The following is a 14,821-nucleotide window of genomic DNA, read 5'->3' as shown; positions in this document are numbered from 1 at the left end:
GACCACGTCCCCCCGGGCGTCTTCTCCCCCCTCGGCGTCCCTGGGCCGCTCCGCCGGCCAGGCCTCCGCGCAGGGAAGGGGTGGGAGCGGCGCCTGCCTGGCGTCCGCCGGCTCGGGTGACGTTCCGCGGGGCCGCCGACCCTTCCGTGCCCACTCGTAGCTCGTTAAGTAATTATTGCTTAAGTTTCGCAGTCCGGCCGGCCGGAGTTTCAGTCCTGGTTTTGCCGTGTGCCCTGTGGCCTTGAGGCAGATGCTTAACCTCTCTGAGCCGGTTTCCTCTTCCTTAAAACTGAACTGAGTGGCTCAAGTACGAGAGGCCCTCGCCCGGCGGGTGCTGTCTGCGTGAGCCTGCCCGTCGCCTCCGCGTGACATTGTGTCCTCGCTCATTAAGGCCCCCTGGGGGGCAGGGAGGTGGGGTGGCTGCGCTGACAGGAGGCTGGGGGGCGGGTAGATCCTGGAGGAGGCTTCTTCAGGGCTGCTCTCGGGAGCAGGGTTTGAGGAGGAAGGAAGTTTCTAGTTTCTTTAAGTTCTTTAGCTGTGAAGGCGTTTAGTAAAAAAAAAAAATTATGTGTCTTTTCAAGTTTATTTATGGGGGAGGGAGAGTGCACAAGCGGGGGTAGGGGGAGGCGGGGGGGGGGGGGAGAGAGAAAGAGAAAGAGAAAGAATATGAATGAATGAATGCGTAAGGGAGGGGCAGGGAGAGAGGAGAGAGAATCCCAGGCAGGCTGCAGGTCATCAGCACAGAGCCCATTTCGGGGCTCGAACTCAGGAACCGTGAGGTCATGACCTGAGCTGAGCTCAGGAGTCCACGTTTAACCAACGGAGCCACCCATACGCCCCAATATGTCTTTTTTAAAAAATTAATTTTTTGAGAGAGACAGCCAGTGCAAGGGGGGAGGGGCAGAGAGAGAGGGAGACCCAGAATCCAAAGCAGCTCCAGGCTGAGATGTCTGCACAGAGCCCGACGTGGGGCTCGAACCCACGAACGTGGGATCATGACCTGAGCTGAAGTCCGACGCTTAGCCCATTATATATTCTTGACTCCTTTGTTGTAAATTAATTGACCGCACATACACACGGGTTTGTTTCTGGGCTGTCTTGTCTATTCTGTTGATCTGTGTGTCAGTTTTTATGCTGGTTTTGTACTGTTTTGATTACTGTGGTTCTGTAATATAATTTGAAATCAAGAAGTATGCTTCCAGCTTTGTTCATTTTTCTCAAGATTACTTTGGCTATTTGGCGTCTTTGTGGTTTCAAATAAATTTTAAGATTGTTTTGTTTCTGGGAAAAATGTCACTGGAATTTGGATCAGGATTGCATTGAATGTGTAGATCGCTTTGGGTAGCCTGGACATTTTAACAGTATTAATTCTTCTAATCCGTGAGCATGGAATACTCATTTATTTGTGTCTTCAGTTTCTTTCATCAGCTTCTTAATTTTCAAAGTAATGTTTTTCACCTCCTTGGTTGAATTCATTGTTAGGTATTTTATTCTTTTTGATATGCTTGTAAATGGGACTGTTTAGTTAATTTGTTTCTCTGATAGTTCATTGTTGATTTTGTATCCTGAAACTGTATTAAGTTTGTTTATTCTTAGAGTCTTTTTGGTGGAGTCTTTAGGGTTTTCCATATATAATAGCATATTATTTGCAAATTGAGACGATTTTTTACTTTTTTTTTCTTATTTGGATATTTTCTATTTCTTTTTTTAATTGCTCTGGTTAGGACTTCTGGCACTTTGCTGCATAAAAATGGTGAGCGTGAGCATCCTTATCTTGTTCCTGATCTGAGAGGAAAGCTTTCAGCTTTTCACTCACCGTGGGCTGGTTATCTGGGGCCTTTATTATGTTGAGGTACATTTCCTCTGTACCAGATTCGTTCAGATTTTTAACAGTGAATGGGCATTGAATTTTGTTAGAAACTTTTTCTGCATCTACTGAGTGCTCATGATTTTAATCCTTCATTTTGTTGTGTCTCGTTGGTTGGTTTGTGGATGTCGGACCGTCCTTGCGCCCCTGGAATAAATCCCACTGGATCATGTCATGTGAGCCTTTTAACGTATTGTTGCGTTTGGTTTGCTAGTGATTTATTGAGGATTTTTGCAGCTGTGTTCATCAGGGACATTGGCCTGTAACTTTCTTCTATTGTGGTGTCCTTGTCTGGTTTTGTTATTAGAGTAACTATGACCTTATTGTAGAAGCACTAGAACTGTCTGGAAGGTTTTCTGGACTAGAAGGTCCTCCATTGGCTGTATCGCCCAAAAGGCTGTGTGTTGAGCTGGGAGCCCAGGGCCAGAGCCCTGCCTTTGGCTCAGACGGGGGCTTGTGTCTAAGGGACGGGTGTGGGGGGGTGTGGGGAGGGGCCACGAGGGTTCTTGTCCCCTCGAGGACCGGGCGGGGGGCAGAGCATGGGCCTCACCTCCCCGAGGGCCATGTGTCTTCGTGCCCTGTGCGGCGAGCAGCCTTGCCGGCTGACCGAATGTCTTTTGCACTTGCCCAGGAACAGGCCGGGCTCTTGCCATGGGGCACTGTCGCCTCTGCCATGGAAAGTTCTCCTCACGGAGTCTCCGCAGCATTTCTGGCAGGGCCGCTGGGGAGAGTGCGGAAAGGCCACCCCCAGGCGAGCGTGTTTTCGTCAGGGACTTCCAGCACCTGCTGGGGGTGGCTGTCCACCAGGACCCAGCTCTGTCCCAGTTTGTCTGCAAGAACTGCCACACCCAGTTCTACCAATGCCACGGCCTCCTCAAGTCCTTCCTGCAGAGAGTCAACGTCTCCCCCACAGGCCACCGCAAGACTTGCGCCAAGTAGGCACTCCCTCCTCCGTTCATTTGGTGGCATCAGGGGCCACGCACCCTGCGTGCTGGGGCTGATCCAGGCACGGGCGAGGGGGGCTAGGGGGGTCTCTGCAGTGGGGAGAGGACCATGCCTAGAGCAGCTGACATGTGTGACCACCAGTGTGACTGGTGTGAGGGAGACAGACAGACGTGCTCAGGGGAGGTGAGGACCACAAAGGGCTCTGGGTGTAAGGGGACAGCCTCTGGAAGTAAAAGGTCAGGCTGCATGTGCACGAGGGAGCCTGTGAAAGGGCTCTGGTGAGCCTGCATCGTGTTCGCGGCTAGCCCCACTCACGGCCATGCTGGTGATGCTTTGCAGGGTCGGTGCCCAGCCCCCACCAGGGGCGGAGGAGGGAGCGTGTCTGGGTGAGTGTGCCCTCAGTGTGCGGTGTGTGGGTGGGCTCGAGCTGGGCTGGGTGCTCACCGGCCATGGGTTTGGCGTCTCTGTGCCTTTCCTCAGTGGACCTGATCACTTCGAGCCCCCAGGGCCTGCACGACTTGGTGGCCTGGGTACATGGACACGCAGCCAGCTGCAGGGCCCTGCCTAGCCTCCAGAGGACGCTGTCCTCCGAGTACTGCGGTGTTATCCAAGCCGTGTGGGGCTGTGACCAAGGCCACGACTATACCATGGACGCCGACTCCAGCTGCGGGGCCCTCTTGCTGGACAGTGCGTTGGCAGTCAAGTGGACATGGGACAAGGAGATGGCCCCGTGGCTCACCCAGCATCGGGGGTCCAACCCTACTGGGGCTGCTCCTCAGAGCTCCCAGGGCAGAGCGACCACAGCTCCAGCCGAGACGGAGACGCTGCCTGGCGCGGACATGGCCCAGCCTCCTTCAGATGTCAGCCCTGTAGGGCCTGGGCCGTGCCCCCCTCCTCAGCCCAGCATTCCCCCAAGTGGGGCCCCAGGTAGGAGCTTCTTCGGGCTCTTGGATCAGGATTCCTAGTCTTGAGCCAGGCAGGGCCCTCAGTGGGGAGCCGATGTCTGTCTTGCTGTGGGCAGTGGGCGTGGTGCTGTGTGCAGAGGGTCTGGGGGAGCGATGAGGGCTGACCCGAGCAGCTCCTCGTGGGCACGTGACAACAGTGAGGGCCTGAGGACCCTATTCCAGCGGTTTTGTAAAGGCCCATTTGCCGTCTGGTCTTCCGCTCAGAGCCTGCTGGGGGCCAGGGGCCAGAGGAGAGAGAAGAACGGGGTCCTTGTTGTAGGGCATGCAGGGGGGTGGGCAGCTGGTGCCTCCGAGGCTCTTTCGGGCCAGCCGCAGGTCATTCCCTGGGTCCCAGTCAGCGTCCTGGTGACGTCCCAGTGGGACTTGTGTGGATAGGCTCCTCTGCCAGCTGGCCGAGAGGAGACACAGGGCCCTTGTCGGGGACCCGGTCCCACAGCGTGCGCTTTGGGTGCAGCTGTTCATGAACTTCGTGTTCAGATGGCTGAGCTGGCTTCCCCCTCCCACTTCCCTCAGCCTCCGTGTGTGCACCCGCCTGTGTGGCGGCTCGGTGGCTCCTGGGTCCCAGTTCTTGGTGGCACTTTTTTTTTTAATGTGTTTTATTGATTTTTGAGAGACAGACACAGCATGAGCAGGGAAGGGTCAGAGAGAGGGGGAGACACAGAATCTGAAGCAGCTCCAGGCTCTGAGCTAGCCATCAGCACAGAGCCTGACGCAGGGCTTGAACCCATGAACCGTGAGATCATGACCTGAGCCAAGGCCGGAAGCCGGATGCTTAACCGACTGAGCCACCCAGGCGCCCCATTGTGTCACTTTAAATCAAGTGTAGCTGCCCAAATGGTCCAGAGTAGGGGGAGGGGCACACCCAGATGCTGGGAGGGGAGAAGAGAATTGTGTCAGGGTTTTTAGAACTGCTTGGTCTTTCATTTATTATTTTTTTTTAATTTTTGGAGAGAGTACATGTGCGCATGAGCTAAGGAAAGGGGCAGAGAAGGGGGGAGAATCTTAAGTAGGCCGCACGCTCAGTGCGCAGCCTGACTCGGCTCCATCCCATGACCCTGGGCTCATGATGGAGCCGAAATTGAGAGTCAGACGTTCAGCCGACCAAGCCCCGCAGGCGCCCCAGAACTGCTTGGCTTTTTCAGCTGTGTGCTTGCAGTGCTTTGATGACGGTTTGTTCACTGTCTCGGAGCACGCACCGCGTATGCGTCGTCCCCGCCTGGCCGCTGGGTCTGACCCTCTGGGAAGGGCTGGGCTCGGGTGTCCGGCGCCTGCTGCTGCGCCGGCCTGCGCTGGCCGTGGGGGTGGCCTGCCGGTCTGTGCAGGGACCTCGTGGGGGCTGGGAGGCGGGTGGGCGTTAAGGCCGGAGGACCCCGGGCTTCCCGCAAGGAAGGTCCTTGCTGGGAGCGCTGCCTGTCCCCTGGGTTGGTAACGGGAGCCTTGTTCTTTGTTCCTCAGGGCGGTTGGGTGAGAAGCAGGTTCCGTCTTCAACCTCGGATGATCGGGTAAAAGACGAGTTCAGTGACCTTTCTGAGGGGTGAGAGAAGAGTGGGTTTAAATAGCCTAAAACTCCTCCTTGGAAAATCAAACTCCGCCAACCTGTGGGCTCCCTGCCTGTGTCTGGGCCAGGACCCTCTCCCTCTCTCAGTTGGAAGGAGAGGAATGGCCGCGGGTGCCTCCAGGCTCCCTGTTCCTGACAGGGCCCCCCAGACTTGCCACCGTGTCCGGGGAGCACGGCCAGGGTGGGGTGCACGTGAGAGCCCCGCAGTCGCGCTGTTGCCGCTGCTGGCTTGTCCCCTTCAAGGCCGTGCTTTTGTGCCCGCCGTAGACGGTACTAAAACAGAGAAGTCGGTCTCTGACCTTTCGTCAGGACACTTGTGACTTGGGGCGGAGGCTTCGTGCGGAGGACACACCACTGGCAGGGACTCTTGGCTCCTGGGGCCACCGCGGCTTGTCAGGTGGGAGCCACTCACGGTGGAGCCACGCACCCGCCGGCCTTCACGCCCTCTCCACACTGCCACGCGTGCTGTGGCTGGAACACAGATGTCCCCTTGTCCCAGTAGGAGAAGGACAGCACGAGTTGATGAGTCCAGTGGGGTGTCGATGATGAAGGAGGTGCTAGAAGGACCCAAGTGGGTTTGCTAGAAACACCGCCAGACAGGAGTGGTTGCGGGCTGTCCTGGAGGCTGCCAGCCAGCCTCCAGCCTCGCTGGCACAGACCCTGGCGGCCGGTGGGCGAGGCCAGGCCCTGCCGGTCTTTCTGTTTGCTGCCCTGCAGACTGGGTGGTTACACGTTAGGGTCAAGGTTACGGGCATATAGAGGTTTTTCTGGCCTTTGTGACCTTTGCAAGGTGGCAGGCTGCCAGCTGACCTGCCAGCTGGCTGGGCGCTCACAGTTGGGGGAGTTGGTGGTCCGTAGTCTGAGAGCCCGTTTCCGAAGAGCCCGCCTCCTTGAACCTTCATGTGCTGCATAGGGGCCCCAGAGGGAGACTCTGCAAGTTCAGGGTCCCAGTGCGAAGGGGGGATTGTCAGCTTGCTGGACTTCAGTGACCCTGGCCTGGCCTTTCTCTTAGGAGATGTGATCAGAGATTTGGGGACTTTAGATTTTTTTTAGACCTTTTCAGGAGACCTGAAGCATGGAGCATGGGGATTTGGTGGTGTTTTTAGACAGGAAGTGTCGTTGGAGCGGTCCTGCACCCCAGGCCCTTGCTAAAGGTTCTCTCTTCTTCCCTAGAGACATCCTGAGTGAAGATGACAATGACAAGAAGCAGAGCACGCAGTCCTCAGATGAATCCTTTGAACCTTACCCAGGAAAGAAGTAAGGAGGGCCGTCCTGACTCGTATCCACCGGGTCTGGGAGGGGCATCCCTGGGTGGCCTCGAAACCTACGTCTACCTGGTGGGGTCACTGGCTGGGACTCGTGGGGGACAGGGGGCAGAGGCTCATGCTTCCCGGCCACCCTCGCTCTGCATGTGGCTTCTGTTCATCAGCCTGATTCCACCCCCCCACCCCGCCCCCAGCCCACCGAGTGTGGCTTCTAAGTGACGTGGGGGGCCTTTCCTAATTCGGTGCTAGGACCCAGTCTCAGTGACATGAGACAGTGGCAGGAGGCCTGTGGCTGTGACTCAGCCTCATTCGGGGAGCAGCTGCCTGCCTTTCTGTCGGCCCTGCCCTCCGTCATCTCCCGGGTCAGCCGCGGATTTCCTGTAGGAACCTCCCCTTTGCACTTCTTTCTCCTTCTGGGCCACACAAGGTCCTCAGCGGGATCCTGCAGTCGCTTTCCGATGTGCCTCATGCTGATTTCTGTACCACCTCCTTGGAGAGTTGCCTCTGGGGCCTTCTCAGGGATTTGTGTTTTCTCTCTGGATGTAGGGTCCTGGCTGGGAAGGCTGAGGTTTACTTGGGTCACTTTTCTCCCAAACTCATGCCCAGCAACACCCAGAGCACCCGCAGTTAATTGCTGCCCCACTCGAGTCTCCTGAGCGTTTCATAGTAGAATGAAAACACGGGGGCACAACGCCACCACCCAGGACAGCTGCGCAGAAGTTGAAAAGCCAGCCGGACGCTTGAGTTCTGAGGTGGCTGTGGAGGGAGGGGGCGGGGCCAGCTGCAGGGGTGGGCCGCCTCCACCGGGATGGCCACCTGCTTCCTCAGGTCCTCTGGTGGGAGTCCCAACTGGAAACCTAGGACAGGGCCTCCCCTCGGCACACATGACTTTGTTTCAGCAGATATGCCTGTCTGGGTCCATAGCTGTGGCGGGTAAGAAGGGACTTAGGACGTGTTAGGGCCCCACGGCTCCAGTGAGAAGTGAGTGAGGAGCCGGAGTGATGGAGCCGGAGGAAAGGAGAAGCCGGGAGCCGGGAGTCAGGTGTTGGCGTGTGGTCCTCTGGCGTCTCCACGGGCTCACGTGTGAAAGCCATGGGCTCTCTGAAGCCTCCTGCTCTCGAGAGACATGTGATCTAGGGCGGGAGGGAAATGGTAAACCCCAGGTCGCACAGAGGTCGGAGGCCAGGGAGGAGGGGCCACAGGGCAAGGCCTCAAAGAACAGACAGGGAGCAGCGGAGCCTGCACTTTCATCAGAAAGGTTCTTTTCATTATTTATCTTACTTTTAAAAATTTTAATGTTTATTTTTGAGAGAGAGTGTGAGCAGGGAGGGTCAGAATCTGAAGCAGACTCCAGGCTCTGAGCTGTCAGCACAGAGCCCGGATGCAGGGCTCAAACCCACCAAACTCATGAGCCATGAGATCATGACCTGAGCCAAAGTCAGATGTTCGACTGATTGTGCCACCCACAAAAAAGTTCCTTTTAATATACTAAGGAGAACAATTATTCATAATCTTTTTTTAATCGTAAAATATAAATATAAAATTTTACTTTTTGCAAAAATTGCAGTTAATTCAGTGGCCTTAAGGACACTCACAATGCTGTACAGCCGTCACCAGTATTCCCAGACTCCATCAGCCCAGGCGGAAACCGTACCGTTAAGTGGTGACCCACCTGCCCGCCTCCCAGGCTCTGGGGGCCACCGATCTCACTCCCCCAGGGCACCTGGCAGAAGTGCAAACACACATTCGTCCTTTGTGATAAGCTGCTGCCAGGTAGTACCACGTTTCTGAGATGGATCCGTGACCGTAGTGTAACGTGTCAGAACGTGGCTCAGGGCGGCCTGGCTGGCTCAGGCGGTTACGTGTCTGACTTCGATTTCAGCTCGGTTTGTAATCTCACGGTTGTGAGTTTGAGCCCCAAGTCGGGCTCCGTGCTGAACATGGGGCCTGCTTGGTTGGGTTTCTCTGCCTCTCCGCCCTTCCCCCCCTTGTGTGTGCTCCAGGGTGGGCTGCCTGTGTGCACGTGCTCTCTCTCAAAATATAAACATAAAAAAAAAGAACTTGGCTGAAGATGATATTCTGTTGAATGGATAGACCAGTTTGCTGATCTGCTAATCTGTCGTTCTGGACTGTTTCTACCTTTTGGCTTTTGTGAATAATGTTATGAACACGGAGCGACAAGTATCTGCTTGAGCCCCTGCTTCAGGTGTGCGGGTGTGCCCGGAGGGCAGTTGTGGGGCCGCACGGTAGGGCTACGTGTAACCTCCTGAGGCGCTGCCTTGCCGTGTTCCGCAGCACGCCCACCTGCGGTGCCCGAGCGGCTGAGCTCTCCATGGCCTCGTCAGCACTGTTTTCCTCTGTGCGCTCTATTTTGTAAGGTATTTTATTTTAGTCTTTACTTTTTTTTTAAGTGTATTCTGAGAGAGCGAGCATGTAGGTAGGTAAGAGGCAGAGAGAGGATCCCAAGCAGGCTCCCTACTGTCAGCACAGAGCCCAACGTGGGGTCACACCCACGAACTGTGAGATCATGACCTGAGCTGAAGTCGGATTTAGCCGACTGAGCCCCCCAGGCGCCCCTGCTTATTTTTCACATTCAGGCACAGCTGACGCACCGCGTTGGTGTCGGGCCACAGCCCTGCGACAGCGCCTTCCACTGCGGAGGGTCTTCCTGCTGTGGGTCTGGTTGCCCATTCCAGGAGCGGAAGCCAGCACTTCGCACTGCCCTGCACCCGTCGCCCCTCTGCCCTGCAGCTGTCAGTTCTCTGTATTCGTAGGCCTGGTCCTGCTTCGTTTTTTATATTCCACATATAGGTAAAATCATCAGGTATTTTTCTTAGTTCACTTAGCATGATGCCCTCTAGGTCCATCCGTGTTGTCACAGATGGGAAGATGTCCTTTTTTATGAGTAATGTTTTACATACACCCGTAGCTTTTCAAATCAGTGTTTTCTTTTTTGTTTGGGTAAATACCCAGTGGTAAATTACTGGATTGTGTGTGTGTGCGCGCGTTTTTACCTGTATTTATTTTTGAGAGATGGAGTGAGACAGAGCATGAGCGGGGAGGGGCAGAGAGAGGAGGCGACACGGAATCTGAAGCAGGCTCCAGGCTCTGAGCTAGCGTTAAGCACAGAGCCCGACGCGGGCCTGGAACTCATGAGCCGTGAGATCATTGACCTGAGCTGAAGTCAGCTGCTTTAACCGAGCCTGCAGACACCCCAGATGTTTTATTGTTTTAAACAGAGAGATGGCACCTGCGGGGCTCAGTCGGTTAAGAATCCGACTTTGGCTCAGGTCATGATTTCATGGTTTGTGGGTTCGAGCCGTGCGTCGGGCTCTGTACTGACAGCTCGGCGCCTGGAGCTGCTTCGGATTCTTTTCTTCCTCTCTCTCTCTCTCTCTCCCTCTCCCCCACTTACCCTCAGTTTCTCTTTCTCAAAAGTAAACTATTAAAAAAACAGACTAACACGAGTGGGGGAGGGGCAGAGAGAGGAAGACAGAATCCGAAGCAGCTCCAGGCTCCAAGCTGTCAGCACAGAGCCTGACGCGGGGCCCGAACCCACAAACTGAGATCATGACCTGAGCCTAAGTTGGACGCTTAACCAACTGAGCCCCCCAAGTGCCCGTGTTGCTTTGTCTTTGATGTCATATTTAAGAAACTTGCCACATCAAAGGCTGTGTTTTCTTCGTAGTTTGAGAGTTTTTGCTCTTGCATGTAGGCGTGTGATCCATTAGGTTGTGTGTGGTGGGAAGTAAGGGCCCACCTGTGTTCTTTGGCATGTGGACATCCAGTTTTCCTAGTGCCATTTGTTGAAGAGACTGTCCTGTCCCCGCTGAGTGGTCTCGGCACCCTTGTCAGAAATCAGTTCACCCTTCTTGTGTTGGTTTATATTTGGTCTCTCAGTTCTACTCAGTTGGTGTGCACATCTGTTTTTGTGTGCCAGAATCACACTGTTTTCATTATTGTAGCTTTGTAATAAATTTTGGAATTAGGAAGTGTGAGTCCTCCAGATTTTTCAGACTTATTTAGCTATTCAGTATCCCTTAAAAATTCCATGTGAAACTTACAATAGCTTTTTCTGTTTCTGCAAAAACACCACTGGGTTTTGACAGGGATCGAATATATTGGTTGCTTTGGGAATATTGCCATCCTAACAATATTAAATCCTGCAATCCGTAAACACGGGATGTTTTGGTACTTAGGTCTTCTTTAGTTTCTTTCCGCAGTGTGTTGTAGTTTTCAGTGTACAGGTCTTCACCTTCTTGGTTAAGTTTACTCCTAAGTACAGTATTTTAGTCTTCTCGATGCTGTTGCAAATCTGTTATTTTAAAATTTTTCATGTTGTTCATTGTATGTGTGTAGAAGCAGAACTAGTTTTTGTGTGATTTTGTGCCCTGCAACTTTGCTGAATTAATTTTTGTGGGTGTGGATTCTTCAGGGTTTTCTACATACAAGATCCTGTCGTTTGTGCACAGAGGTGATTTCCTAAGAGCGGTGAAGAGGGCGCCTTTGTCTTGGTCCTGATCTGAGGGCGGAGCTTTCCGACTTTCCCCGCGAGGGTGACGCCGAGGGTGACGTTAGCTGTAGGCTTGCCTTTCAAGTTCCCTGTTGTTCTGGACAGTTTTCCTGAAATGGCTGGATCCAACGAGGAAAATAAGTGCACGTCTCTTTAAATCTTCACTAGACCCCCCAGGGGGTTAGTTGCTGCACCTGAACTGGTCCTTCAGGGACCTGCCAGACTGACCGGAAGGTCCTCACTGCCTGCTCACAGCTCTGTCCCCAAGATGACATTGCTCCCTCTGAGTCCCTGCCTGGTCCCTGGAGCTGTGCACCTCCCAGCAGGTTCCACAAGTGTTGATTCTGGTCTTTTTTTCTAGCCTGGTGGTCATATTGATGGAGGGACTGACCCCTAAAGTGTCTCCACTCCACCATTTAGCGTAACATCTCCAATAGTGTTTGGTTTTGACGTTTAAGGAGTGAAGTGTGTCCTGAAAACCCACTCCTGTAGCCAGCATGGTCCCCGTCCCCTGCCTTCTCGAGGGGGCGGTACAGAGGCTCAGACTTTGCCCGGCTTGTGCTCACTCTGGTGGCGGGGAGTTGGTCTGAAGGCCACCAGTAAGCGTGGAGGTGGGGGCAGGTTGCCATGGGAGCCCGACAGGACCGCCACCTCCCCCAGCCGAGGGGGAAGCAGCTTGGGGAGCAGGGGGTCTGATTACATCTTTTCTTCTTCCCCCCTTGCAGGGTCTCTGGTAAAAAGAGTGAAAGCAAAGAAGCCAGGAAGGCTGAAGAACCAAAAACGCGCAAGAAGCCCGGCCCCAAGCCCGGCTGGAAGAACAAGCTTCGCTGTGAGAGGTGAGGGTCGGGGTGAGGGGAGGGCCGTGCCCGGCGGGGGCCCTGGGGCTGGAGGGGCGGCAGCTCCACGTGTGCCGTGCCTTGCAGGGAGGAGCTGCCCACCATCTACAAGTGCCCTTACCAGGGCTGCACGGCCGTGTACCGCGGGGCCGATGGCATGAAGGTGAGAAGGGGCGGTCTTGTGTGGGGCTGATGGGGAGGACCAGAGGCCTGTGCGGAGTGCGGTGTAGACTTGTCCCCAAGGGCTCACGTGAGCGGGGGGAGAAAGAATTGAAGCAGCCGTGGCCCCGGGGAGCCCTCTGCTCTTGGGGAAAGCGCCCGCCCCTTGTCGAGTGAGGAACGGCTGGATCTGAGGGTGCGCACAGGGCCCATGGGGGGGTGTAGTGTGAGCAGGGGTGACTGTCCCGGCCAGGGTGCTCAGGGTCCTGCCGTCGCTCCTGCAGAAGCACATAAAGGAGCACCATGAGGAGGTCCGGGAGAGGCCGTGCCCCCACCCCGGCTGCAACAAGGTGTTCATGATCGATCGCTACCTGCAGCGCCACGTGAAGCTGATCCACACAGGTACGGGCCGTGGGCTGGCCGCTGTGCGGGCGCCCCTGTGGGGCTCTCCAAACTGTGCTTGTTTTCGAACTTGGTAAAAATAACTTGCTGTAGGGGCAGTCTGACCTGCACAGCTCGTTTGGCTGAGTGTCCGACTCCATTTTGGCTCAGGCCATGACCTCACAGTTCATGGGATCGAGCCCTGCGTCGGACTCTGCACTGACAGCACGGAGCCTGCTTGGGCTTCCCTCCCCACCTGCTCTCTCAAAACTTAAAATTACTGTAGGAAGTCCTTCTGATTTACGTTTTCACTTTGCCCATCTTATTGTTGGAGCGTATTTGTTGGTTTCACAGTGAAACCCATTTTCTGGGTTGTTTTGAGCCTTCTTGGACATGTCCTGACAAATAATTTCTTTAAATTGAGTCTTCAGGCTGCAGGTGTCAGTCCAGACCCCAGTGATCACAACCATTAGCGGTTTTCCTAAAACACCCAAGAGCAGAGACAGACCCGTGAGGGTGGAGTGCACCCAGCGCAGGACGAGCACGTGTGTGAAGCTGGGTTGGGTTCATAGATGAGTGGGCAGGTGGGACCGGACATGGCAGGGAGCAGCTCATGGACACCCCCAGGTGCGTGCCCAGGAGTGGAAGCGACTGTTCAGTTTTTGTCCAAGAGCCTAAGAAATTGATCTCCAAACAGAGATCCCCTTCCCTGCTGAGGGCCCATTGTGGGGCCTGTCTGTGGAGCAGGTGGCCAGGAATCTGTGCCGGCTGGGCTGCCCCTGGGAATTTTGCAACGGAGCCAGTTTCTCTTTAGGAAAACAGGCTCCAGATGTACCTACTGAGCAGGAGGTCCCAGCCAGACAACATTTTCAAGCAATTCGGAAGGCTATTTATTAATAAGAAATTTTATACTAGAAATGTTCTTCATTGGGACGCCTGCATGGCCCAGTTGATTAGGTGTCCGACTCTTGATTTGCACGCAGGCCACGGTCGCCGTTTGTGAGTTGGTGCCCCACGTCAGGCTCTGCGCAGACACTGTACGGAGCCTGTTTGGGAGTCTCTCCCCGCACTCTCTCAAACTTAAAAAAAAAAAAAAAAAGGTGCTTTTCATCTCTGAATAAACTTAGGTTTGCACAAACTGCTTGCTGAGCCTTGAGTGCAAGGAAACCCCACATTGGGCCACCAGGCTTGGCACTTCCGAGTTTGCTCCATCTCTGGTCCTCTCTGGTCCTCAGAGGTGCGGAACTATATCTGTGATGAGTGTGGACAGACCTTCAAGCAGCGCAAACACCTTCTCGTCCACCAGATGCGCCACTCGGGAGCCAAGCCTCTGCAGTAAGTGTGGGGGTGGGCGCCCCTCCCCATGGCCACACTGGCAGCCAGGCCCTCACTCACGGCCCTGTCCCCCAGGTGTGAAGTCTGTGGGTTCCAGTGCCGGCAGCGGGCCTCCTTGAAGTATCACATGACTAAGCACAAGGCTGAGACTGAGCTGGATTTTGCCTGCGACCAGTGTGGCCGGCGGTTCGAGAAGGCCCACAACCTCAACGTGCACATGTCCATGGTCCACCCTCTGACGCAGACGCAGAACAAGGCCCTGCCCCTGGAGCCGCCGTGTGGGACTACAGAGGGCCAGGCTGTGAAGCCCGAGCCCACCTGAGCTCAGGCGGTAAATGGGGTTAAGATGGTTTCGGTAGTCCTTCACTCAAGGCCTGATGGCACAGCCTCGCCTGCTCCCCCGGGGCCCCTGGGCCGCGTCCCCCCACCTGTGCGTCAGGACGGGGGTCACTGAGCAACATACGGTGAACTTGGCTCACCATGCAACTCCCGTAGCCTTTCCAGCCTCTGCTCTGGGACCAGCATTTACCTCCCATTCTGAGTGACTTGGGGCCAGATGGATTTTAAATCACTGATTCCTATTCCTACTAAAGCAATCAAGGAGATTGTAATCCACTTTCTAGTGCAAGAGCTTCATGTTATGCTTGTAATAAATTATTTACAAAGGAGCTGGGCTGTGCACTGCGGAGGGTCCAGTCAGAAGAGACGGGGCTCCTGGTAGAGGTCAGCATCAGGCCCGGCCTGCTGTCTGCTCAGGAGGGCGGCTCTCACATCCGGGTCACAGTCTGCACTTGTGGCCAGCAGCTGCAAGAAACCGACTGTGCTCAGCAGAGTGCAGCCCCCAGACGCCCGGGGCCAGGGCAGCTGGCAGCCGCAGCCCAACAGGTAAGTGGCCGCCGTGCAGGTGCCGCACCCTCGGGTGCCCCTTTCAGTGGGGGTGGCGAATGACCGCACTCCCGTTTGCCCTTGCGCACACACCAACTCGAGCGTCTGGGTG

General features: G+C 55.1%; 2 protein-coding genes across 3 annotated transcripts in view; one reads left to right on the top strand and one right to left on the bottom strand.

Moving 5' to 3' along the window:
- The first annotated feature begins 2,377 nt into the window (after positions 1-2,377).
- On the top strand, positions 2,378-14,492 carry ZNF276 (zinc finger protein 276). Of its 2 annotated transcripts, XM_029926311.1 has the most exons (10): positions 2,392-2,802; positions 3,152-3,198; positions 3,293-3,739; positions 5,233-5,311; positions 6,509-6,592; positions 11,839-11,949; positions 12,037-12,112; positions 12,393-12,510; positions 13,725-13,824; positions 13,900-14,492. In XM_029926311.1, the coding sequence occupies exons 1-10, from the start codon at positions 2,519-2,521 to the stop codon at positions 14,144-14,146; spliced, it is 1,593 nt and encodes a 530-aa protein (XP_029782171.1). In that variant the 5' UTR covers positions 2,392-2,518; the 3' UTR covers positions 14,147-14,492. The 2 variants fall into 2 exon arrangements, with proteins under 2 accessions (XP_029782172.1, XP_029782171.1); XM_029926312.1 differs by lacking the exon at positions 13,900-14,492 and having other exon boundaries at positions 2,378-2,802; positions 13,617-13,818.
- The window catches only part of FANCA (FA complementation group A), a 51,888-nt gene continuing 51,507 nt past the window's right edge, over positions 14,441-14,821 (bottom strand). The window contains exon 43 of the mRNA XM_029926306.1: positions 14,441-14,628. Coding sequence (XP_029782166.1) covers positions 14,521-14,628 — 108 coding nt within the window. The 3' untranslated portion in view covers positions 14,441-14,520. The remainder of the gene's footprint in view (positions 14,629-14,821) is intronic.

Source organism: Suricata suricatta, chromosome 16, assembly GCF_006229205.1.
Source record: "Suricata suricatta isolate VVHF042 chromosome 16, meerkat_22Aug2017_6uvM2_HiC, whole genome shotgun sequence".
Lineage (NCBI taxonomy): Eukaryota > Metazoa > Chordata > Mammalia > Carnivora > Herpestidae > Suricata > Suricata suricatta.
Note: the sequence above shows the minus strand (reverse complement) of the source record. Positions and strands in the feature narration are given on the sequence as shown.

What these genes read in the sequence shown, in the direction of transcription:
- ZNF276 (XM_029926311.1), top strand. Translation starts at nt 2,519, where the DNA reads ATGGGGCACTGTCGCCTCTGCCATGGAAAGTTCTCCTCACGGAGTCTC. An exon ending in CACCGCAAGACTTGCGCCAA is followed by an intron (nt 2,803 to 3,151) that starts GTAGGCACTCCC and finishes GATGCTTTGCAG; the next exon opens with GGTCGGTGCCCAGCCCCCAC. An exon ending in TCGGGAGCCAAGCCTCTGCA is followed by an intron (nt 13,825 to 13,899) that starts GTAAGTGTGGGG and finishes CCTGTCCCCCAG; the next exon opens with GTGTGAAGTCTGTGGGTTCC.